General features: G+C 50.6%; 1 protein-coding gene across 9 annotated transcripts in view; it reads right to left on the bottom strand.

Annotated features, from left to right (window-relative positions):
- TNS3 (tensin 3) overlaps positions 1 to 23,631 on the bottom strand; it is a 313,618-nt gene that overhangs the window by 201,398 nt on the left and 88,589 nt on the right. For 7 of the 9 annotated variants that reach the window (XM_074379714.1, XM_003930795.4, XM_010341376.3 and 4 more), the window contains one exon: positions 1,368 to 1,406. The exons of 1 other annotated variant lie outside the window; for it this stretch is intronic. In XM_074379714.1, the coding sequence (XP_074235815.1) occupies positions 1,368 to 1,406 (39 nt within the window). Of the gene's footprint in view, positions 1 to 1,367; positions 1,407 to 1,508; positions 5,965 to 23,631 lie in introns of those variants that run through there. One more of the 9 variants, XM_074379717.1, reaches the window with a different exon arrangement.

Genomic DNA, 23,631 nt, shown 5'->3' with positions numbered 1-23,631 from the left:
AGAGACACACCATGTGATAGCATTAAAAGGAGCATAATAAGGGCACCCCGCCGGTGGCAAGGCTTCTGTGACAGGCCTGACCCCGTAATCCCTCTTCTCTCATTTCATCCACAGCCAGGTTAGAGAGCACCCCTATGGCCACAGCATAAAGGAGAAAACCGAGGCTCCGGTGGGCAGGGGGCGAGGGCAGGGCCCAGCCACTCAAGTCATGAGGTTAGAGAGCCACCCCCATGCCCAATGGGTAAAGGAGGAAACCCGAGACTAAGGTGGGCAGGGGGCAAGGGCAGGGCCCAGCCACTGGAGCCAGGATCGGAACTTGACGTCATCAGAGCAGGGATGCTGCCCCATGGGTGCCGCTGGCCGAGCCTGGGGGACGATGTTCTACCGCACCCCACAAGACAGAGCAAGTGCCATGTCTGGAGGCCACCAGGATCACGGCCCAGAAAGCCTGCCTAACAGCCCGGCAGAACACCCAGATTCTGTGTATGGCGAAGCTGTGGGGAGCCAAGGGCAGGAAGCCCCGTCCTATTTGAGAAGTCCGGAGAACACCCCTGATGGATGCCCAGGAAGAACCACGGGAGCACCTATTTCCCTCCCCCACCGGAGGGGCCGGGACCTGCACACCCTTCCCTGGCAACAAGAGGCAGCTTCCGGTTTGCCTTCCAGGGAGTCACTTCTGATTCGCAGGGAGAGAAGAGGGTGCTATGTCCTACTGTCTAGGCACAGTGAACCCTTCTGGTATCTTGCAAGCTGCTAATAAGCCCTGAGAAACAAGGCTCCACCCCCTCAGCTCCAAAGGGTGGAGGCAAGGAAAACATCAGGAGCTACCACGCCCTTCCAAGGAGCTGCATTTGAAAAGCAGACAGCAATTTAAATTTGCCTAATAACAAGCCAAAGGGAACGTGCTATTATGTTTACCTCCAATCTGATTTGAACACACACACCCAGTATCTGTCAGAGCTGGATGTCAGTCAACAAACCACTGCACCACACTGTCCACAGCCACCCAGCGACCCAGACACCCTCCCTGGACAGGTTTCTCTCACTAAGACAACACACTTGTGCTGTCTTCACTTGAAAGCCAAGGAAACTCAGGCCGGGGAGATTCGCCCCAAAGGTAACTATTATCGATAGAACGGCAGCCCCCACAAAGGCCAGGGGATCCTCTTCTCTAAAAAGCCATGCAAATGGCCAGTGCAGCCTGGTCGAAGGTCCTCAGAGAGAGCCTTGTGAACGAAAGGTACAGGTCAAAGGGAGGGCATGGATCCTACAACAGGAAGCCAAAATATCTCCAAATAGGGCACAGCTGCAAGAGACTTAGTCCCACAGGATGGAACAAGGGAGCCAAAGAAATGCAAAGGGCTTACCTGTTCCAGAGGGACTTGTACACAGCAGGGAATCACCACCTTTCGAAGAGAGAAGAAACAGATAAGCAAACGGATTCTCCAGAAAATATTAGCATAATAATCAAGCCTGGCTCCCAAAGGCTGAACGAAACAGTCTCTAACCTCGCTCCTGACCACAAAGCTGTAGCAGTTCAAGACCGAGGAGACCTGGAGTTAAGAGAGTCCGGGGTTTTGTTTACTTTTGGAAAGTCCCTGTCCTTTTTGCTAATGTCATGGAAATCGTGGGGCCTCCCCCTCAAGAAAAATGCAAATCACTCATAGATACGAAATGTATCTTTGACAAAGAGCTGGTAGACCTCAAGGATGGAAACTTCTGAGTCGGTCCGTGCTTGGGGAGCTTGGGAGCGGGGCCCAGAGAAGGAGGCAGAAGGCTCTGTCTGGTGGTCTCCAAGCCCCGACTCCTCCCATCCTTACCTGGGGCGGGTATTCTCTTCCCCAAGGGGCCACTTTTTCTTTCCTTTTTTTTTTTTTTTTTTTTTTTTTTTAAGATGGAGTTTAGCTCTTGTTGCCCAGGCTGGAGTGCAATGACGCAATCTCAGCTCACTGTAACCTCTGCCTCCCAGGTTCAAGCAATTCTCCTGCCTCAGCCTCCTGAGTAGCTGGGATTACAGGCACGTAGCACCATGCCCGGCTAATTTTTGTATTTCTAGTAGAGACGGGGTTTCCTCACATGGGTCAGGCTGGTCTCGAACTTCTGACCTCAGGTGATCTGCCCACCTCGGCCTCTCAAAGTGCTAGGATTACAGGAATGAGCTACCACGCCCAGCCAGGGACCACCTTTTCTTGAACTATTTCTGCAAGTAGAACTAAAAACAGTCTGAGTATGGCAATGTTGACATGATTATTCTGTTCAGCACAGGAGACGGGAGAGGAGGCTTTGACTCTACCACAGTCTCTGCAGACAGAGCGCTCCCTGGGAACGACACAGAAGGCGAGGGAGGCAAGGTGGCTCAAACACAGTCTGGAGAGCCGTAAGTTACACGCACAGGGAGCCACTGGCCCCGCAGCACAAAGACTCCACCTTGGGCAGGATCTCCACCATTTACTAGCCTCAGGACCTTGGCCTTTGATCTCTCTGGGCCTCAGTTTCCACATCTGAAAACGGCAGGTAACAACAGTGCCTCCCAGGCAGGGTCACTGTGAGGAATAGGAGAAATGGTGCATGAGGAGCTCAGAAGAGTGGCCGGTCCAGGGCAGGGGCCCCACTCACAGGCACAGAGCTCTCCCTAAGGAGAGGGGCTAAGGGGACTCTGGGGGCCACTCAGGAGCCAGGCGCCAGCAAACAAGATTCAGCTCCCTGTGAGCGACCTTACTCCTTAGCTTCCTCCTGGCACCGCCCACTCCAGATCTCGGGCACCTCCCTTCTCAAAGAGTTGTCTGAAAATGTGCAACGGAAGGAGAAATCTCAGAAATCTGACTAATTGTCCTTGTGGTTTGGGGCGGGCAGCGGCGTGGCCTTGACTCTTGCCAGGACAACTATTTATAGCCTCTTGCTTATCTTAGGCAGTATGGTCCTCAGGGAGTATGTGACACACGGCCGTTCCTGTGTCTGGGACACATAATTACTCCACCAGGGCTCTGACTCAGACGGATGTCTGGGGCAGGGGTCCTCTCTCAGGGCCCCTGGCCCCACCATGAACCGGCTGCCTCCTAAACACCCACCGCAGCTGGCCAACAGGAATACGCCTTTGCCATTTGTGTGTCCTCAGCGACATGTGTGTACACTGGCATTTGATGAATGGATGAGAGAATAAGTAAGCAAATGTATGCAAAGCAAAAACGACAAAATGGCTTTGGAAACAGAGAGTCACAGACAAAACCTTACGGGATGGTGGAGAGCCCGTGGTTAACAGTGTGGCTCATCTCACCCCAAGCATGGTATCCGCTCAACGTACACATGCATCTTGTTGCCTCGCCACGCAGGCAAGAAATGTGCAAAGAACCAGGGCCCCTGTCTTGAAAACTCACTATCCGCATCCCTGCAATGGTTTATCATCCATGACAAAAATAAATGAGCTATGAAGGCAGGAAAATGCACAGAGGAAACTTAAATGCATATTACTAAGTGAAAGAAGCCACTCCGAAAAGGACATACACTGTATGATTTCAACTCTGTGACATTCTGGAAAAGGCAAAACCGTGGGACAGCGAAAAGGTCAGTGAAGGCCAGGGATTAGGAGGGAGAGAGGAACAGGCAGAGTGCAGAGGCTCTTCAGGGCCATGAAACTATTCTGCCTGATACTATAATGATGAGAGCATCTAATTCTGCATTTGTCTAAACCTATAGGACGTCAACACCCGAAGAGAATCCTAATGCAAATCAAGGGATCTGGTTACTAACATTGTATCAATATTGGCTAATCAAGCGTAACAACTGTACCACAAGAATGCAAGCTGTTTACATATGAGAGGGAAGAGTATGTCCAATTTTTGTATATATCTAAAACGCTCTTAAAAATAAAGTCTATAGCACATTTTTCAAATTTATTGTCTGGAAGCATGCGTTTGTAGAGAGAATGAAAGAAAAGCCCCATGCAATGTCAGAAACTTGAGGGGGGATGGTTATTATTATTATTATTTTTTTTCATAGAGACGGGGTTTCTCCAATGTTGGTGAGGCTGGTCTCAAACTCCCGACCTCAGGTGATCCACCGACTTCGGCCTCCCAAAGTGCTGGGGTTACAGGCATGAGCCACCACGCTCTGCCAGACACTTGAGTTTTAAAGATGCCAGCCACTTTAAGATTTGGCCCAGAAGCTGGGCCTGTGTGTTCCCACATCCCTCTGTGACCAGATGGGTTGCAGTAACTGCCCACCACCTGGCCTGGCCCCAGGGTATCCTACAGAAAAGGAGAGATGAGCTCCGTGGCTTACATGGCTAAGGGGCTCTGGAAGTGTCACACCTAATCTTGTTGAACTGCATCCATCACTTGTCCTGCACATTTTCACTGACAGCCTTCTCCTGCCAGGATTTCATTCGGAAATGAAGCGAACGGGTCCTCAACCCCATACAGCTTACGGCTCAAGTAATAGAAACAGCATAAAATGAATAGTTTTAAAGAAAATGAGCTGGAGGAACAGTGGGGCGAGCAGCTCCCAGGTTGCACAGAGCAAATGGCAGGCAGCCTTGCCCTCTGCCTCCACACCCACATCCTAGCAGACTTGCTCCTCTCTTCCGAGAGAACCAGTCACAGCCCCTACTGTGTGTGCACACGTGCTGTTACAAAATGCAGACAAAAATGTCTCAGGAAAGACCTTTTATGAGAGTGAATTTGCAAATAAAAATGCACACGAAGCACCAATTACATGAAGCACTCCTCTAGCGGCAAAGAGGAGTTACCTGTCAATAAAGAGAAAAGCCATCGCTTCTCTAAGTGCAAACAGCTAATTTAGCAAAAACCGTGACCAGTGAACACAAAGGGCATTTGTTCCTTCAGTGTGGCTAAAGCCATATTCCAGGACGGGAAGTCCCTGAAAAGAGATTGTATTTCCATCACACTTTTCCTCTCTTACACGAAGGCAGGTGGCTGAGCACAGACTTAACCATGGGATGAGGCGGCCGGGTTTGGGATGCTCACGCCGGTCTGCTGCTCAGCACCAAGGAACATATGGGGGCTGTGCGGCAGGGAGATCGGCTGCATCTGCTGGATGCTCAGGTGTCACCTGCTGTTCTTCAACCTCAGCAGAGGTGGAAGCGCAGTGCTTCCGTGGGCAAGCTGCATCCCTGTCAGAGAGCACACAGTTCTCCGCTGTGCCTGCCCTGCTGATCTACAGGCTGGCCCGCCTCCCACGCGTCAGGAGGATATCTCCTGTAGAAGGAGCCAGGTAAGGGAGTGAGGCGCACTGGCTTGCTCTCCTCACCTCGAACTCCAGTTCTGATCACACATTCCCCAGCACTGTGGGGTTCTTTCACGCTTCTCACTGGACAAGGAGAAGCACTGTGGGTAGGGGCCAACTCCAGGCTGGCTGGGCCTTCCTCGGCACAAAGAAGCTGACACTTCTTTAGTACTTAGGTGGGCGTAGTTTTAAGGGCAAGAATTTCCCAGTGTCATGCCCCCGTCCCAACTCTCTCCATCTGGGAGATTTAATGGTTTATGTTTAAATTTCACAGGTGCAGGAAGAAACTAAGAGTCAATCATCCCAGTGGAAGTTTAAAGGAACTCCTTTCATTGGCCAGAGTAGTTCCCACATGGGAAGGTGGGAATTTCTCCCAGGATAAATTCCCCTGCTCCTTCACCCACACTGGATTTCCAGCTCTCTGGAATCCCCTCCCACATGGTGGAAGCTCCCTTTCCCCTCTGGAATCACCTTCCACACTCTTCATGGAAATCTTTCTCTTCTCTTTTCTCTACCTTAAATAACATCATCTTTCTGCAACACTTCTTTGGGTCCAATACTCACTTTTACAAGCATACAGCACCTCTGCAGTGGTCCCACTGCTTATTCTTTAAGAGAGTGGAGGCCGGGCGCGGTGGCTCACGCCTGAAATCCCAGCACTTTGGGAGGCCGAGGTGGGTGGATCACAAGGACAAGAGATCGAGACCATCCTGGCCAACATGGTGACATCCCGTCTCTACTAAAAATACAGAAAGTTAGCTGGGCATGGTGGCACGTGCCTGTAATCCCAGCTGCTCAGGAGGCTGAGGCAGGAGAACTGCCTGAACCCAGGAGGTGGAGGTTGCACTGAGCCGAGATCGCGCCATTGCACTCCAGCCTGGGCAACAAGAGCAAAACTCCGTCTCAAAAAAAAAAAAAAAAAAAAAAGAGAGAGAGTGGAGACCAAGAACCCACAGCATTCTCTCAGGGGAGCTGTGCCTCACCAGCACCCAAGGAAAAACCCGGTTACATTAACATGCCAGTCTGACTCATTCACAGGGCTGAAGACAGAGAGAACAGCCACCCAACGCTGCAGGGCTGGAGGGTCCCAGCACACTGCATCCCTGAGCCTGCCCTGCAGATGGCAACCAGGAGCCTCTGAGCTGCTCCTGGGCCCATCAGTGCACCACGAACGTGGCTGGGATGTGTTCGGTGGCATGGCCAGGGGTCTAGGTGGGCACCCACTGGCCCTGTGCTTCGCCTGCTGTGTAACATGGTGCTGAGTGAGCTGCAAGGGCATGGAGGATGAGAGAAGAGGGAGGATGAGACAAGAACCAGGCAGTGCTCCCCGTGCAAGGCAAACTCCCGGGGAGGCCATGGCTCGTCCAACGTGTAGACTCAGCTGGATAAACATGGAACAGCAGTGCTGCGTCTGCAGGTCTTTCTCTGTAGCCCTCACAGGAGGGCCAGCGAACCTCTACTCTGTGTATAAGAAGCCGGTTCCCAGAGGGGGCCAGCCGCCAGCCACGGGAACTCTTACAGAGACGACGCCAGCAGGGGACCCAACTCCAGGCTCCTCTCCTGAGGAGATGAGGGAGCTGCACCCTCTCTCATAATGAGCAGCTCCCTCAGGGATTAGGGTGACAAGAGGTGACAACAGTGGGACACAGAAGGGGGCAGAGCAGCTCCCATTAGCAGCTACAGAAAGTTGGAGAGAAGGCAGTGGGCCATGGGCTGAGGGCCAAAAGCCATGGGCTGTGTGGCATCCCTGGGACCCGTCCCTCCCATGGTGGCGGCAAGGGCCCCTCTGAGAAGCCTCTTTATGGCCTTCTTTCGGCTCTACTGGGACCTAATCTACTGTTCCCAAGGAAACTACAAACACTGCTGTGCCCGCCCCACACCTGGCTACGTGGGCGCTGGGGTACACTGGCATCAATAAACTTGTCTCCCAGCCAGCAGGTCCACAGGACGGAGAGGCAGAGGGGCGAGGGCTTGCCACCAAGTCCTGACTGTGTCCTTGGGAATGTGAGTGTGGGGGTGAGCGTATGTGAGTGTGGGTGAGTATGTCTGTGGGTGTGGCTGAGTGTATACATTTGGTGGTGTCTGTGTTTGACTAGGTGGATTTTACCGTGGATATCTGAAAATGTGGTTTTTTTGTGTGAGTCACTGTGAGTGTGTGTAAATTTGAGAGTGCCGTGAGTGCGTGTGACTGGGTGAGTCAGTGGTTGTGTGCACGGGAGTGTGAAAGTGTAGGGGATGTGAGTGTGTGTGCTTGTGAGAATGTATAAGTGCGCATGTGTGAAACTGTGAGTTTTGTAATACCTGTGTGTGCTTCTATGTATGCCTACGCCTCATGTGAGTGTGTCTGAGAGCGTGTCTGTGTGTGTCTCCATGTGTGAGTGTATCCTGTATGCATCTCTGTGTGTGTGCACGCACAACAGAGTTCGGCCGTGCAGTTCCATCCCCAAGGTGGATGACGGCACTTCAGCCAACAAGCACATTCTGCCTTAGTAAGGGCCTCACCTCACCCACGGTGCACTGGCCCTGCCACCATCACCCCCAGTGCTGACACAGACACAGGGCCTCAGGTGCCAATCTTCCTCAATAAGGAGTGAGATCAGCTCTTCAGACCTGAACCAATCCCTCTCTGCTTACTTCTGGGAGATCCAAGTCCCGGGAGAAACAGAGGAGGACATAGTTCCCTCGTGCTTGAAAGACATTGTTTTCCTTTTGATGAACACAATAAAACTCTGAACTCAGCTTTTACTACTGTTTCTTATTAAATTTCACTTTGTAAACAACCATACAGAAAGTGACATTTCCACCTCACAGTTTCTCTAAAACCGTGTGGGTATAACTGATGCGCTACATATTCTGTTATAAACAGAATAAAGGTAAATTTCAATTTTACCTTTTCCAAATCATCGAAAATTCCAATCATGGTGGGTCACGTGAATCAGCTTCCTGGAACCTTACAGAAACATGCAGTAAGGACTGAAGAGAGACCAGGCATGGTGGCTCACACCTGTAATCCCAGCACTTTGGGAGGCCAAGGTGGGTGGATCACCTGAGGTCAGGAGCTCAGGACCAGCCTGGACAACATGGTGAAATTCTGTCTCTACTAAAAACACAAAAAAATTGCCAGGTGGGATGGTGGGTTCCTGTAATCTCAGCTACTTGGGAGGCTGAGGCAGAAGAATTGCTTGAACCCAGGAGGTTGCAGTGAGCTGGGATTTTGCCTACACTCCAGCCTGGGTGACAAAGCAAGACTCAGTCTCAAAAAAAAAAAAAAAAAAAGAACTGAGCCAGGCACTGTGGCTCATACCTGTAATCCCAATACTTTGGAAGGCCAAGATAAGTGGATGACCTGATGTCAGGAGTTTGAAACCAGACTGGGCAACGTGACAAAATCCCGTCTCTACTAAAAATACCAAAATTAACTGGGCACGATGGTGGGCACCTGTAATCCCAGCTACTTGGGAGGCTGAGGCAGGAGAATCGCTTGAACCCTGGAGGCAGAGGTTGCAGTGAGCCAAGATCGCACCACTTCTCTCCAGACTGGGCAAATGAACGAGACTCCATCTCAAAAAAAAAAAAAAGGAATGAAGTGAGGAGTACCCTGAAGTGTCAAGCATGCTTTCACACACATGGCCGCTACAGGAAGGCTTGGGATCCTCTAACCGTTTCTTCCTGCTTGTTCTCAAGGTCATTCTGAAGTCTCTACTTTGGCATCAAGCAGGCCTGGGCAAACCTTGCTCATGTCAGGATTCTGGAAAGGAGAATCAGCTCAACAGTACCAACCCACAGCAAAGAAACACATTCCACAAATGCACACACACCACAGAACATGAATCCGTGGGCCAGCATTCAGGTGCAAAACAAGTAGAAATCGAGTGGAGACCAAAGGGCCAGCCACTGACCTTGCCAAACCTTTCGGACAAGGGAGAAAGCAATTCACTGAGTCAAGCCAAGTACAGAGACATCACCTTATGCACAAGTTCTATCATGCATAAAATTAATCATAAGAATTTCAACTCTAGGCCAGGCACGGTAGCTCACGCCTGTAATGCCAGCACTTTGGGAGGCCAAGGCATTTGGATCACGAGGTCAGGGATTCAAGACCAGCCTGGCCAAGATGGTGAAACCTTATCTCTACTAAAAATACAAAACTTAGCTGGGTGTGGCAGTGGGCGCCTGTAATCCCAGCTACTCGAGAGGCTGAGGCACAGAATTGCGTGAACCCAGGAGGCAGAGGTTGCAGTGAGCTGAGATCGTGCCACAGCACTCCAGCCTGGGCAACAGAGTGAGACTCCCTCTATAAAATAAAATAAAATAAAAACTGAACTCTAAACTGCAAAGAATCAGAAATGAAGTTTACTTTGGTTTTATTGTTACAAAACAATTCTTTTTAAAGAAACTTCACGATGACGTCAAGATGGCAGTACTTTCTTTCCTAAGTCATGAAAACAGTCAGAGGTAACCTGCCTTGGAGGCCCTGAACTAGCCAGGGAAAAACAGATACAGATACCAAACACCTGCTGGCCACCAGGACCTTAGGATGTAATTGAGGCGCAGGGACTCTTCTCTAATCTCTACACTGAGTAGCAGCCTGGCTACAAGGAGGGTGGGGTTTTTATGAAAGGGCATTTCTTCCTTTTATTTTTGAGATGTAGTTCCACTTTCATTGCCCAGGCTGGACTGCAATGGTACAATCTCGGCTCACCACAACCTCCACCTCCCAGGTTCAAGCGATTCTCCTGCCTCAGCCTCCCGGGTAGTTGGGACTACAGGCATTTACAGGCATGCACCACGACACCCAGCTAGTTTTGTATTTTTGGTAGAGACACGGTTTCTCTGAGTTGGTCAAGTTGGTCTCAAACTCCCGACCTCAGGTGATCTGTTCACCTCGGTCTCCCAAGTGCTAGGATTACAGGCGTGAGCCACCTCACCCGGCCGGAGCACCTCTATAATACCACAGCTTTGACTTTTTACATTGTATGTTACTGATCGATAAAACAGTAAGATCTTTAATTTACCATCACTTAAGATCGAAAAAGGATACACTGTTCATTTGTTTGTATTACCATTATTATCATTTATTATAAGTGGCAGGGTGAGGAAGAATAATGACAAAAGAAAAGACCCCTCATTCCCACTACCGACACTGATGGAAGCAAGTGTCTGCTTAAGGAACCAGCAGTCACCAGGCACTGTGGCTCACGCCTGTAATCCCAGCACTTTGGGAGGCCGAGGCAGGCGAATCATAAGGTCAGGAGTTCAAGACCAGCTTGGCCAATATGGTGAAACCCCATCTCTACTAAAAAATATAAAAAATTAGCCAGGTATGGTGGCACACACCTGTAGTCTTAGCTACTCAGGAGGCTGAGGCAGGAGAATCACTTGAACCCGGGAGGTGGAGGTTGCAGTGAGCCAAGTTTACCACTGCACTCCAGCCTGGATGACAGAGTGAGACTCTGTCTCAAAAAAAATAAAAATAAAAAGGAGCCAACAGTCCTAGCTCAGGTTAGGGGCAGCTGCCGTAATAACATACCACAGAACGGGCCGCTGACACCACAGCCGTTCATCCTCCCACAGTCCTGGAGGCTGGGGTCTGAGATGAAGGTCTGGGCAGGGTGGTTCCTCCTGAGGCCTCTCTCCTGGGCTACAGATGGCCGCCATCTCCCTGTGTCCTCACAAGGCTATCCCTTGTGTGTATCTGTGTCCCAGTCTCTCTAAGGACACCAGTCATACTGGATGAGGCCCACCCTAAGGACCCTCTTTTAACCCGATTACCTTTTTAAAGACCTTATCTCCAAATCTGGCCACATTCTGGGGTCCTTGGGATTTGGACTTCAACATTTGAATTTGGGGAACAAAGCACAACCCCTAGCACCGGAGACGTCAGGTCAAAACAGAACGTTCTTGGGCACACCAACAGGAGCTGGGTCCCCCAGGTGGGGTGGGGGCTCCTGTTTTGGCGAAGGTGGCCTTACTCATCATTCAAGGCTGCTCCTCCCATGTTGCCTAGGGACAGGGAGCTCTGTGGAGGATTGAAGAGAGGCCCAGGGTCAGACTTTCAACACGAGCCTGCAAACAACAACAGACCTATACAAAGAACAGCAGTACAAAATGAGGACATTCGAGACTTTATTAACTTTCTTTGCTTCCTTCAAGAGCTTGCCCTAACTTTGCTTCTGTGTCCCCTTTGTCAGGCTTGACCCTGGAATCCCTAATTAGGTTCACATTCCTCAGGAAGCTCTGTTATCCCACTAAGCGTTAAAGCCCAATTTAGCCTGCTCTAATCCCCATGAGAAAACACCCACCCGGCAGACGCAATTAAACTTCCCAGCCTGCGGGCTGAGAATGGACAGGAGCGAAAGAGAAGGAGAAGGAAAATTCCTGGAATCGGGTCATTATATTTTTCCTTACAGTTAACAAGCGGCTAGTGAAGATGATGTCTGTGCCATAGTTTAAAAAAAAAAAAAAAATGCCCAGGCTTTCTCAGTCCTTGGTCTTGGCTCTTCTCGCCTCTGGGGGCCTCAGTTTCCCCTTTCAACCCAGCTCTATGAATCTAATAATGTTTAGAGAAAAGAGTTGTGCCCCTATTCCAAATGGGCTTAGCTGAACCTATTGGAACCCTCTTTTTCATACATTGACTTAGGCTGTGCAGCTGTTCAACATTGGCTCCCCATGCCCAGTTGAGGCCCGGGGCCCACAAGGCAGAACCGGGCCTTCCTTGGCTTCAGGAAAACAAGTTACCACTGGTAGGGAATAAAGTAGATGTAAAGCAAAAGCGTAGAATCCTGCATCCATTATATCACCATAATTTGTCTCCGATCAGAAATCAAATGTGAACCTATTGTTGGAACGATGTCCAGGGGATTCTGAAAGTGGCTGAAAAGTACACTTCAGGATCACGTGCATGCTCTGTATACAAGTCCCAGCAAGGGGCGAAGAACAGGACGGCTCAGGGGCCTGCGCGCCTTCCTGCAGTGAGTCTGTCTTACAAGACCAGGGCTGGGCAGGGAGGCCGAGCGTCTAAGTGCAACCGAGGCCCACAGCGGCAGGATCAGGGTCTGCAGATCCCCAAAGGCCGACGCTTAACCAGAGTCCTATACCTTATCTTTTTAAAAACAGAAAGAGGACATCAGATGATGGATAAAATGCTAATGGCTTGCAAAAGGACAAGAAGAAAAATTCATAAATCATAAATCCAACGTAATTGCCAAGTGATTAAAAGGCAGTATTGAGTTGTTTAACAATCTTTTTATTAGAGCATTATAATGCCAAGGATCAAGATGTCACTGCATCAACATTACTGGATCCATTTCCACAAGGAAAGTCCAGGTCCCAACTCAGGCACTCTTCACCAGCTACATCTCATCAGCCTACAGTTCTCACCAGCCACCTATAATTAATAATAAAGTACTGTCTGGGCGTGGTGGCTCACGCCTGTAATCCCAGCACTTGGTGAAGCCAAGGTGGGCAGATCACGAAGTCAAGAGATAAAGACTATCCTGGCCAACGAGGTGAAACCCCATCTCTACTAAAAATACACAAATCAGCCAGGCATGTGGGTGGATGCCTGAAATCCCAGCTACTCAAGGCTGAGGCAGGAGAACTGCTTAAACCTGGGAGGCAGAGGTTGCAGTGAGCCAAGATCGCACCACTGCACACCAGCCTGGCAACAGAGCGAGACTCCGTCTCAAAAAAATAAATTAATAATAATAATAATAAAGTACTGATGCTGACATTTGTGAGTAATTTACATTTTAATTAATTAGAAGAGATTGATGATTACCTCTATAATAACATCCCTGCAGGCTATTGCCTGAATAAGTTTAGCAGGTTGTGTTTTCAAAGACGATGGTACCACATCACACAGGCTCTTCTGCAAAGGAACTCTGCCATTCCCCCATCAAGAGGTAGAGTCTGCCCCTGTTCCTCTTGAATCGAGGCTGGTCCTGGGTTTGCCCAGTGGCCTGCTGGGAGCAGTGGAAGATGACAGAGCTCCAAAGCCTGGCCTTCGAGAGCTGCAGTTGCCGCCTTTGCGTGGCGAATCCCATTCTTGGGCCCAGCCCCCATAGTGAAGGGAAGCCTGAGCTGGCACACGGAGACACCGACAAGGAAGCACAGACTGCTTGACAGCCCAGTGCCCATCGCTGGAAACGGGCACGAGGGCATTTGTGACCTTCTGGCCACCCCTGCTCCTTGTCAGCACCACATGAAGCAAGCACTGCCCAGCCAGCTCACGAATCCATCATAACGTGCTGGCTTCAGCCACGGAGTGTACAGGGAATTTGTTAGGCAACAACAGGGAATGCAAATAGTGTGCCCTGGCACGCCCAGACCAGTGTGCTGGGCACCAGAAGGCCATCTTTCAGTGCTGTGTGTCCGGAAGTGGAAGAAAGGGACTCAAAATCAGCACTTGAAAAAGCAAATGGCAGCAAGGAGACCACGAACTGTCACAGATGAGATTGCAGCCGCCGACGGAGAGGACAAGAGGCCAGCAGAGAGAGGCCGCGGCTTCAGCACGAGGCCAGCAGACACGACCCAGGGCACCAGCTGGCGGGCGGAGAGGCCAAGAGGTAGTCTCTCGTCCATCTATGCTGCCATTCACCAAAAAACGCATCAGGCGGAACACGGATGATATGTGGTGCTCTTGAATTTAAGCTTCATTTTTAAACAAACGTATATTTTAAACCATATATACTGTTTCAAGCCCCAGAGTGACTGGACAGAACCGAAAAAGCTCTGTCTTTGTATCCAAAGACTGAAATTAGGGCACAACCCCTGCTTCTCCCAGCTGGCTCTGATGAATTCCCAGAGACTGTCCTCTGTGTCCTCAATTTCCTCCTCATCTGTGAAATAGGGACAATATGCCTCACAGGGTGACTAGGAACCTCAAGATCATCGGAAAGTCTTGACAGAGGGACTATATCAAATATACACTATTAGACTGGAGTCGGGGTGAGAGGGGACCCCACGGCCTTTCACAGACAGCAGCATAGTGACCGAAGGCCACCTCGGCCAGCCATACAGACTCTGCCTCTCTCCTCCCTGACGCTCAAACTCCATGATACTGTTCAGACAAGGCATTTCCCGAGACAACTTTCTGACGATGAGGCTGCAGCACAGAGAATGATTCATGAAAATTCTTTACCAGGGAGCAAAGCAGACACGTCCCTCGCCATGCCCTGTTCACCTGGAGGAAGGCAGGGAGGAACCACGGCCTGAGACCACAGGCCTGAGTGGGACGGTGAAACCCGAGAGTCACATCCTACAGAGGTGGCCCTGGGTATGTACTGATGTGTGTGTGGCCTCATCAATCACCACAGCTGGTTCCCAAGAGTGATCCCACAGGTTCCTGGAAGGACAGGTCCGGATGCCACGTCTGACACCGTGAACATTTGAAACCACTCAACCGGCCATCTAGGCAAATAAGGAACGTTTTGCTTTTGCCTTGGTTTATTCATGTTTAACATACAAGTTAAAATACCTGATTCTGAAGAAGTTGCATGGGGCCTACTGAATGCAGATCTTAATTACTGGTGCCAGAAATTGCCCCCTTTCCAATCATGGGCCAGTGATCCTGAATCCCACTCACGAATGACAGGGAGGCTTCATCTCACCTCCACCCTGGGCTGCCTTTCTGTTATGGCTCTGGCCAACCTCGCCCACTGCATTCTCTGTATACAAGTCTGTATACAAACCAGTATCTGCTGGAGAAAGCGAATAAGCCTTTCTCAGGGCCTGGGCCTATCACTCCTTGGGAAGGTGGTGGGGTGGAAAAGGCACCCCAAAGTGGAGGCAGCCCCTCACCCCAGCAATCTGGCCAGCAGCAGGAAGGCTGGGTTTTGGCCCTATGTGCCTGGACACCCGTCTTGATGGAGGAGACAGCCGCCCTGCCTGCCGCACTACAGACTCCAGGGCCTGCACTGCAGGCTGCCCGCATTTGCTGTCCCCTTCTCCTCTGTCCACGCCTGCAGCCAACAGGCTTGACTCCCTCGCCTAACCCCACCTCCCATCCATGAGCCTCAGCCCAGGCTGCTCCCTCTGCCTGGAAAGCCACCTGCCCACCTCCCACTGCGTAGGCGCCCATGCTTCAAGGCCCAGTGCAAAGGGCCCTGCTTCAGGAGACACACAGATAACATGTGCTTTTCCTTCCGCTTCAAGAGAAGAACATAGAGATGCTACGACCCTCTGCTCCTGTGCTTCTGTAATACCCTCTTCTTATTTCAAAGGAAAAGGTCCAAGGAGGCAGTAACAAGAAAACAAAGCACAGTTTTCAGAGGCTTTTAAAGTGAGTGGTGGGCGCCACATCCACCAGGCAGCAGGCACGCAGATATTTGTATCTTCAACCATGCTGGCCTCATGTTGAGAAAGGCGGGGTTCCGGTCACGGGGCTCCTGAGCAGGAGGGGGTCCCACTGCCTGTGAGAGCCGAGGCCCCAGCCTGTTCATCAGGACAGCACTGAGCTCACAGGGAGCAGAGCCTCGGGCAATGACATCAGCCAATGCCACCCCCCAGCTCCTGCTTCTTGGGGGTTCTGTGGCATCTGAGATTTCCATCTGAAACCAACAACAGGCTCTTCACATCCAGCCCTGGCTTCCACCGAGCTGCTCCTAATGACAAGGCAGAGGAAGGGGTCACCCCAGGGAGGCGGCCGCAGAATCTTGAATAAAACCACCCTCCAGAGTGAAGCACGGGACTCTGACGGTCAGTGTTCAGTGGTCATCCGTAAAGAAAAGAAGAGCACAGATAAATGGGCTGCTCACTTCTCCAAACTGTGAGTCAGCTGTCTCAACCTCTTATCCATTCATTCACTGCACAATGGCACATCAAATATCACACCTCAGGGCACTCGAAGATGAGAACGAATTAGTAGTTGCCTCCGGAAATTCAGTTTAAAATGGAAGAAAAGATACAAACATCCAAGTTATTCAGGGAAGAAAATGGCAATCCCACAAAGTGAGGCACCAGAGAAATTTTCCCTGAAATACATTTTGGCAAGAGTGTTGGATTGCAAATGGCCAACCAGCTAACTCTAACGTCCACATAAACATATTCCATGAAACTCAAACTGGTTCCTACTGGTCTGAAGCTAAATTTCCACCTCTGTTCACAAAATCCTGCCAATGACATTCCTCTCTGCCCAGTGTCTCAAATTAAAAACCCTAAGAATTACCGGGCCGGGATCGGTGGTTCACGCCTGTAATCTCAGCACTTTGGGAGGCCGAGGAGGGTGGATTACCTGAGGTCAGCAGCTCAAGAGCAGCCTGGCCAACATGGTAAAACCCTGTCTCTACTAAAAAGACAAAAATTAGCCAGCCATGGTGGCAAGACTGTAATCCCAGCTAGTCGGGAGGCTGAGGCAGAGAAATGCTTGAATCCAGGAGGCGGAGGTTGCAGTGAGCCGAGATTGCAGCACTGCACTCCACCTGGGTGACACAGCAATACTCTGTCTCAAAAAAAAAAAAAAAAAAAATTACCCACAAGCCCTGTCTCTGACCCACCGGGTGGGTAAGCGAGTCCTAACGTCTACCTTTAAAACACCCTCAAGTCTACTTCCTACTGATCCCATCCGTTGTTCAAGGTCGGGCCACCCCAGCTCTTGCTGGGCAGTGCTAAGCTTTCTAACCAACCTCCTAAGGTCCAATCAACTCCCCTCCAAATGCTTCTTAGAAGTAAAGAAACCTCTGGAAAAATAAAAGGATGTAGATAAAGATTCTGAAAGCAGAATTTCTCATATCACGGTACTGCAATTATTCAGCCATTCTATCCACTCCACCTCCCCGAAAGACTCAGTTGTGAGTTTATTATTCTAAAGACCCTCTGAACAGGGGGCAGTTTCCAGTGATAAGGGAGGGTTAACAGCCCAGATCCTTGCACACTGCTTTATTAACAACAGAAGGGAAGCCTGGGAGCTTCGGAAATTTCCAGGGTAATTTGGAGTTGAGGGTGCACAGTCACACACAGAACGCAGAAAGGCAGGAATTGAAATGTCTAGAAATTCACAAAAATGAACGCCATCAACCGCTCCCAGGAGGTGGAGAGAGGGTGCCCCAAGAGCTATTTCTGTGCCTGACAGAAAATGGGGGTAGGCACTTCCTGAATCCTGCCTAAAATTAACAGCTTTACAGAACGGGGGAAGGGGAAACGCGTGGTGAAAAAGAGTTTTATTTTACAATTCAAAATCTGAAGGTGGGGACTCAAATGCTTCGTTGTGGGTTTTGGCCCCGCTGATAAAAACGTGGCTGAAAAAAGAAGAAATGGGGGCTTTACTAGGAAACTCACCCTCCAGAAGTAGCCTCCCAAAAACAAAGCCAGCAGTTTGATGAGAAACATTCTTCTCCTCAAGGAACATGAAGCCATGTCTCAATGAGAGGCGAGAAGGCGTGTGCACAGCGACACTGGTTCGGTGGCCAGAGGGCACAGGCTTTAACGCTGCACACGAACTAAGCGCCTGGGGGCCTGGACTCATGGACACACTTGCTGACAACACGCACGAAAGGGTAGCGTCTGGGGGGTGGGGGGCAGCACAAGGCAGAGTGAGGTGTCTGGAAGTGTGGTGGGCACAGGGCTATGACCCCCGCCCTGAAGATGAGGCCTGCATAGGTCTCTCCTAGCCTGACAGGGACGGTTATGTCCCAGCAGGGGTAGGCTCCCAGTACCTCTCCCAGTCTGACTCAGGCTCTGGAAGACAACGGAGGGAATGGGCCATAGAGAGGAGTCTTCAGGAACAAGATCCCACTAGGAACCACACTCAGAGCCAGAACGCAGTCTCCCAGCCAGAGCCGGGGCCCAGGACGGCCAGAATGCCCCAGAGAAAAGCTTCTGCAGAGATGACACTGCTAGATGCCAGGGCAGGCGGCATCCATGTGGAAGAATGACCACAGTAGAAATTTTACAAAGAGGCACTGCATTTGGCGTCTAAACATTCAAAGAGAACAGGCAGCTCCACAGCTCCCCGACTGCAGCACACCTTTCTCCTCCATCTCGGCCGAGGGAAGGGGAAGGACAGACCACTCGGGACAGCAGTGAAGGAAACCACACACGTTAAGACAAAGGATTTCTAACCCGAACAGAGCCAGGGTCAGGGTCAGGGACAAAGAGCTGTGATCCAGAAGGAGCACGCGGTGCCACAGAGCGGGGGAGAGGCCCCGATGCCTCCCAGCCCAGAAGCCCAGAGGTGAAGAGGCCCTGGATTGAGAAGCAGGGAGAACCCCAGTGAGCCTGGAGGAGGGGGTGACAGGGTAATGGGGGAAAGCATAGATGATACACTTTGAGCAGTTCAAAAACTGAATGGTGGTCTGAAAAAAGAGGTAATCAGAAAAGCATGTCAGAAAAAGGAAATCACTGAACAGGATGTGAGCTCACACAGGGGAATGCAATTTGGGGTCTTCTAGAGAGGGGCCAGGGGCTCCTGCAGATGGCTGCCAGAGTTAGTGCAAAGAGCGTCTGGGGCCAGATGTGTGGAGGAGGGACGCTTCCCCCGTGACCAGAGCTGATGGGCAGGGGCTGCTGGAGCCCAGCGGGACATTTTCAGGAATGTTTCAAGCTGATTAATGTCAGGCTGGTAGCTTGGAAGCAGCCGGTGGGAGGGGAGGTATTTTCACCAGGGAAATCAGCAAAGGCTGCCAATCAAATCGCTACACCCCCAGCAGGGTATAAACCCTCATCCGCACACCACCAGCCAGAACCTGTTTCAAGTGAAGCGTGAGTAAAAGCGATCATGGCCACTGCAGAGAGGCTGAATGGGAGAGTCCACACACACGCAGTACAGAAGGCCAGGCACAGGTGAAAGAGAAGGCGGAGGCTGGGGAGGCATCTGTACCTGCTCATCAGGGGCTTGTGGGAAGTCACATCAGAAGCCCGAGACCACGCAGGCGGGGACACCTGTAGCACCCAGCTCTGCCCCAGGCCCGGACACCGTGGCTGTAGCAGTGTGACCCAGGACTACGGAAGTCCTCCGTGGGGTGAGCCAAGGCAGCCTGAGCCTGTACAAATGCAGGAGGCTGGGGGGAGTAGAGAGAAGGGCAGCCAGTCAGGGGAGAGGTCACAGAGCTGGTCAGAACCGAGGCAGCATGGAACAAGAGGCACTTGGATTCCAGTGTCAGAAAATATTAAGCCCACGGCTCTGCCATTAGCCATATGGAACCAGTTTCAGGTGGGTCCACGCTGAGTCTGAGGCACTAATTAAGCCCACTAAATGGAACTGGTTTGCTTAAAAGGACAGATCACGGCTGGGCATGGTGGCTCACGCCTGTAATCCCAGCACTGTGAGAGGCAGAGGAGGGTGGATCACGAGGTCAGGAGTTCGAGCCCAGCCTGGCCAAGATAGTAAAAGCCCATCTCTACTACAAATGCAAAAATTAGCGGTGGTGAACGCCTGTACTCCCAGCTACCCGGGAGGCTGAGGCAAGAGAATCGCTTGAACCTGGGAGGTGGAGGTTGCAGTAAGCTGAGATGGCGCCACTACATTCCAGCCTGAGTGACAGAGCAAGACTCTGTCCAAAAAAAAAGAGCAGATCCCATTGTCAGAAGAAAATTTAGAAAGTATATCTACTTTCCTGCCATTTGACAGTTAATAAATAAAATGCATAGTGATTTATGCTAGCAGTAGGCAACATTTCATGAAATAAATCTACTAGTCAGTACCACCACTGCAGAAAGAGGGGTTTCCAGCGACTGACGCTGTAGACATCTACGGTGATTTTTAATAAAATTATGCAAATTAAAGTATTAAAAAGGGAAAAGAGCTCTCCTGCAGAAGTCACCAGACCCTGTGCTTGCAAGGCTGTTGAATTCAATTCTCAGCAGTCCTCTGAGTAGGGGCTAATTCCTGTTTTGTAGAGGAAGAAACTGAAGCCCAAGGTCACATGGCTTAGACAAAGCAGAGTCAGGGTGCAGACCCGGGTCTGCTATTCATTCTTCTCTTTGATGAGTCCTCCAAGTTTCGGGAGCTGCTTCTGAGAGCCACACGTGCAAATTTCCATATTGTACTTCTGTTTCCCCAAAGAAGCCAGGCAAGAGAAAATAAGTAATCACCTAGTGCAGCGTTGCAGGTATGGAATGGAACACACGCACACACTCTCTCTCTCCCTCTCACACAAACACACACACACACATTCACACTCACATTCTCTCACACACACATTCACACACACCACACACAAACTCACACACTCACACACACGGAGCAGGAAATGTTCACCAGCGTGCTCTTTTGTTTTGTTTTTGTTTACATTTGTTCGATGTGTGCCCATGGACGCCTGGCCTTGCTGCTTTGTCCCCTGCCCCTCAAGCTACATGGGGCTCCCTTCAGGACCAGGCTCCCCACCCTAGTCTATCTGACTCAGTCAGGGCAGTGACTCAAACATTCATTACTGTCACCATGAAAGTGGCATCTGTTTTGAACTCAGGGGCCTCATCTTCTCTGGGTGTCCCACTCTGTCATCGGAGCCTGACTGCATGAGGTCAGCTGACCCCTTTTCTCCTCCGTGACCCCTGGCAGACACCCAACAACATCCCGTGGGGTGGGAGTGGGGGCGAACCTTAACCAACAGCAGGCTTGCCCAAATTATTTCAAGCAATGGAGGGTCTGCAGGGAGAGATTCTTTCTCAGGTTAGAACTGGTCTACAGACACAGAGGTAGGGTTCAGAAAAGGATCTCCAGGGCACCTCAAAAGCCCTAACTTAATCAATCAAACACACTTGCAGCCACAGTGTGCCCTTGCCAGTAGCCTCCTACCCTACCAGGCAACCACGGTGCTGTGGAAAGTTACCCTCATTTCACAGATGCCGAGTCAAGGCAGACAGGCCTGGCCTGAGCCACGTGCAGGACGCAGGGACCCACATTCTCCCTCCGGCTGCACCTTGTGGCCTCCTGGCCAGGAGACAGATACAGATGGTGGCTGCAAAGCTGCTAATTAGGTTACCAGCCTCGCAGATAAACGACGTGGCAAACAGGAGCAGATTCATCCCAGGTATGTGTGGGTTTATCTGTTACAACGCAATGTGGAATGAAAACTGATGACTCAGAGAAAACACAGGACAGATTTTTAAATTATATGATTTATTTAAAACAAGTGTGTTGTTCCAAAAGATTATAATTCTGTCTTGGCCTCTTTTGGGGGCAGGGCTAGGACTTTCTACACAAATAGAGCTTACACTTACACCACACTAAAAAACAAGCCTGGCATCACACAGTGAGAACTACACTCATAACCAGACAGCCAACATGGTCCCGTCAGCCTGGTCAAAGGTCATTACCAGCCTGTTTCCTCTGGAGTAAAACGGTGAACCCAGTGACTTCTCAGCCTGTGGAATGCCAGCAGGGTCACCATAAAACCCTGCCGACGCCACGATGGTGCAAGAAGCCGAGCCCCACAGAGCAAGGCCCCAAGCTGCTGGCTGCTGTCACCCGGCTGACGCGCTTCCTTATTTACAGTGACTTAGCCCTGCTGGTCACCTTCGAGTCCAAGAAAGATCCAGAAGTCCACAATCAATGTCCCTGATTGGGGCTCAGATTATTTCGGATTTAGATTTTTTTCTTTGAGAGGGAGTCTTGCTCTGTCATCCAGGCTGGAATAATGCAGTGACACGATCTCGGCTCACTGCAACCTCGGCCTCCCAGGTTCAAGCAATTCTACCTCAGCCTCCCAAGTAGCTGGGACCACAGGTGCATGCCACCACACCCAGCTGATTTTTGTATTTTTAGTAGAGATGGGGTTTCACCATATTGGTTGGGCTGGTCTCAAACTCCTGAACTCAGGTGATGCACCCACCTCGACCTCCCAAAGTGATGGGATTACAGGCGTAAGCCACCACGCCCAGCCTAGAAACCTTAATTCTTTTGTGCAAAGTATAACTGTGCTGACATGAAAAGCCATGCGTGGCTTGCAGACTTAGAGAATGAGCCCAGAGCCCATGCTGTGGCTTTGACTGACAGGATTCACACAGTGGGGCCACTCCCCAGGCTCCGGGAGTCAGGAATAATAGTTCCCAGTAGAAAAACAGACACAGGTATAAACACGCCTCTATTAAGGTGTTATATGTAAAGTGACTTTCTAATTAAAATGAGTCAGAAAAGATTGGTGAAGACAGCCTACCAAAAAAGGGATCTTACAGGAAAAGGAATAAGTGTCCTCAAAAAGAGCAGAATTTAAGGATGCTTCATGGTTCTTCTGATAGTGACGACTAGCAAAAAAGAAGAAAGACATGGAAGCCACCGATCAGCACCCACCTTCAGCAGGTGAATGGAGAGTAAACTGGCACATCCATACAACGGAGTCTTATGGAAAAGAAATGAGTTACCAAGCCAAGAAAGGACAGGGAAGAAATTTAAATGCATATTACCAAGTGAAGGAAGCCTATCTGAAAAGGCTGCATATGTATGATTCCAACCCTATGACATTCCGGAAAAGGCAACACTGTGAAGACCATGAAAATATCAGCGGCTGCCGGCGGGGCAGGAGAGAGAAATGCAGCACACAGGATTTCCAGGGCAGCGAAACTACTCCACACGATACTGTCACAGTGCATGCAAGTTATGATGCATCTGTCTAAACCCATGAAACGTACAACACCCAGAGTGAGCCCTAATGTAGACTGTGGACTCATCAATACTGGCTCATCAATTCTAATAAGCGTGCTGTTCTGGTGTGGTAATGCTGACAGCAGGAGAGAGTCTATGTCTCTGTGCCTGAATATGTGTGCGTGTGTATGTGTAAGCGCGTGTGTGTGAGCCCTCTGTTCTTTCCCCTCAATTTTGCAGCAAACCTGAAACTGCTCTAAAAATAATGTCTACTGGTTTTAAAAACAATTTTAAAAGCTATCAAACATTCACACACACGCACACACACACACACACACACACTTGGCAAACATAGGTGGAGACCTGCAATCATCTGGCAGAATTGGACTCCCACTTGGTCCTATGGGGCTGCAGGCAGAAGCTCCCTGCGGACAGCATGCTCCATCTGGGCCCAGCTCTGTGCACAGCCAAAAGCTACACTCAGGAAATGTCTAGTGAACTGGCTGGCTTAAAAATTAACTGCCTCCACCCTTAGAGCAAGAGGTGAGGAGGGAGGAGGAGGGACGCCCACATAAACATTTACTGAGACGGCGGAGAGAGGCGGAGCCCGCGCTGGCGGCATGAGCTGGGGCAGGGCCACCACGGGCTTGGGCAAGAGGTGCAACTGCTCAGTCCCAGCCCTGTCACCTGAAAGAGGGAGCAGAACAAGGCTCCTCAGAGAGAAGCGTGATGAGTAAACACAGAGCACATCTAAAGCTATCGGCAGGGTCCTGCAGATCCCTCAACAGTGCTGGCTGAGAGGCATTCCTTCCGCGCAGGCTGGACATGGAGAGATGTGTCTCAAGACACCCCTAAAGAACCCATGCTCAGAT

This window comes from Saimiri boliviensis, chromosome 10, assembly GCF_048565385.1.
Source record: "Saimiri boliviensis isolate mSaiBol1 chromosome 10, mSaiBol1.pri, whole genome shotgun sequence".
NCBI lineage: Eukaryota > Metazoa > Chordata > Mammalia > Primates > Cebidae > Saimiri > Saimiri boliviensis.
The sequence above is the reverse complement of the archived record's forward strand: the minus strand, read 5'-3'. Positions and strand labels throughout refer to the sequence as shown.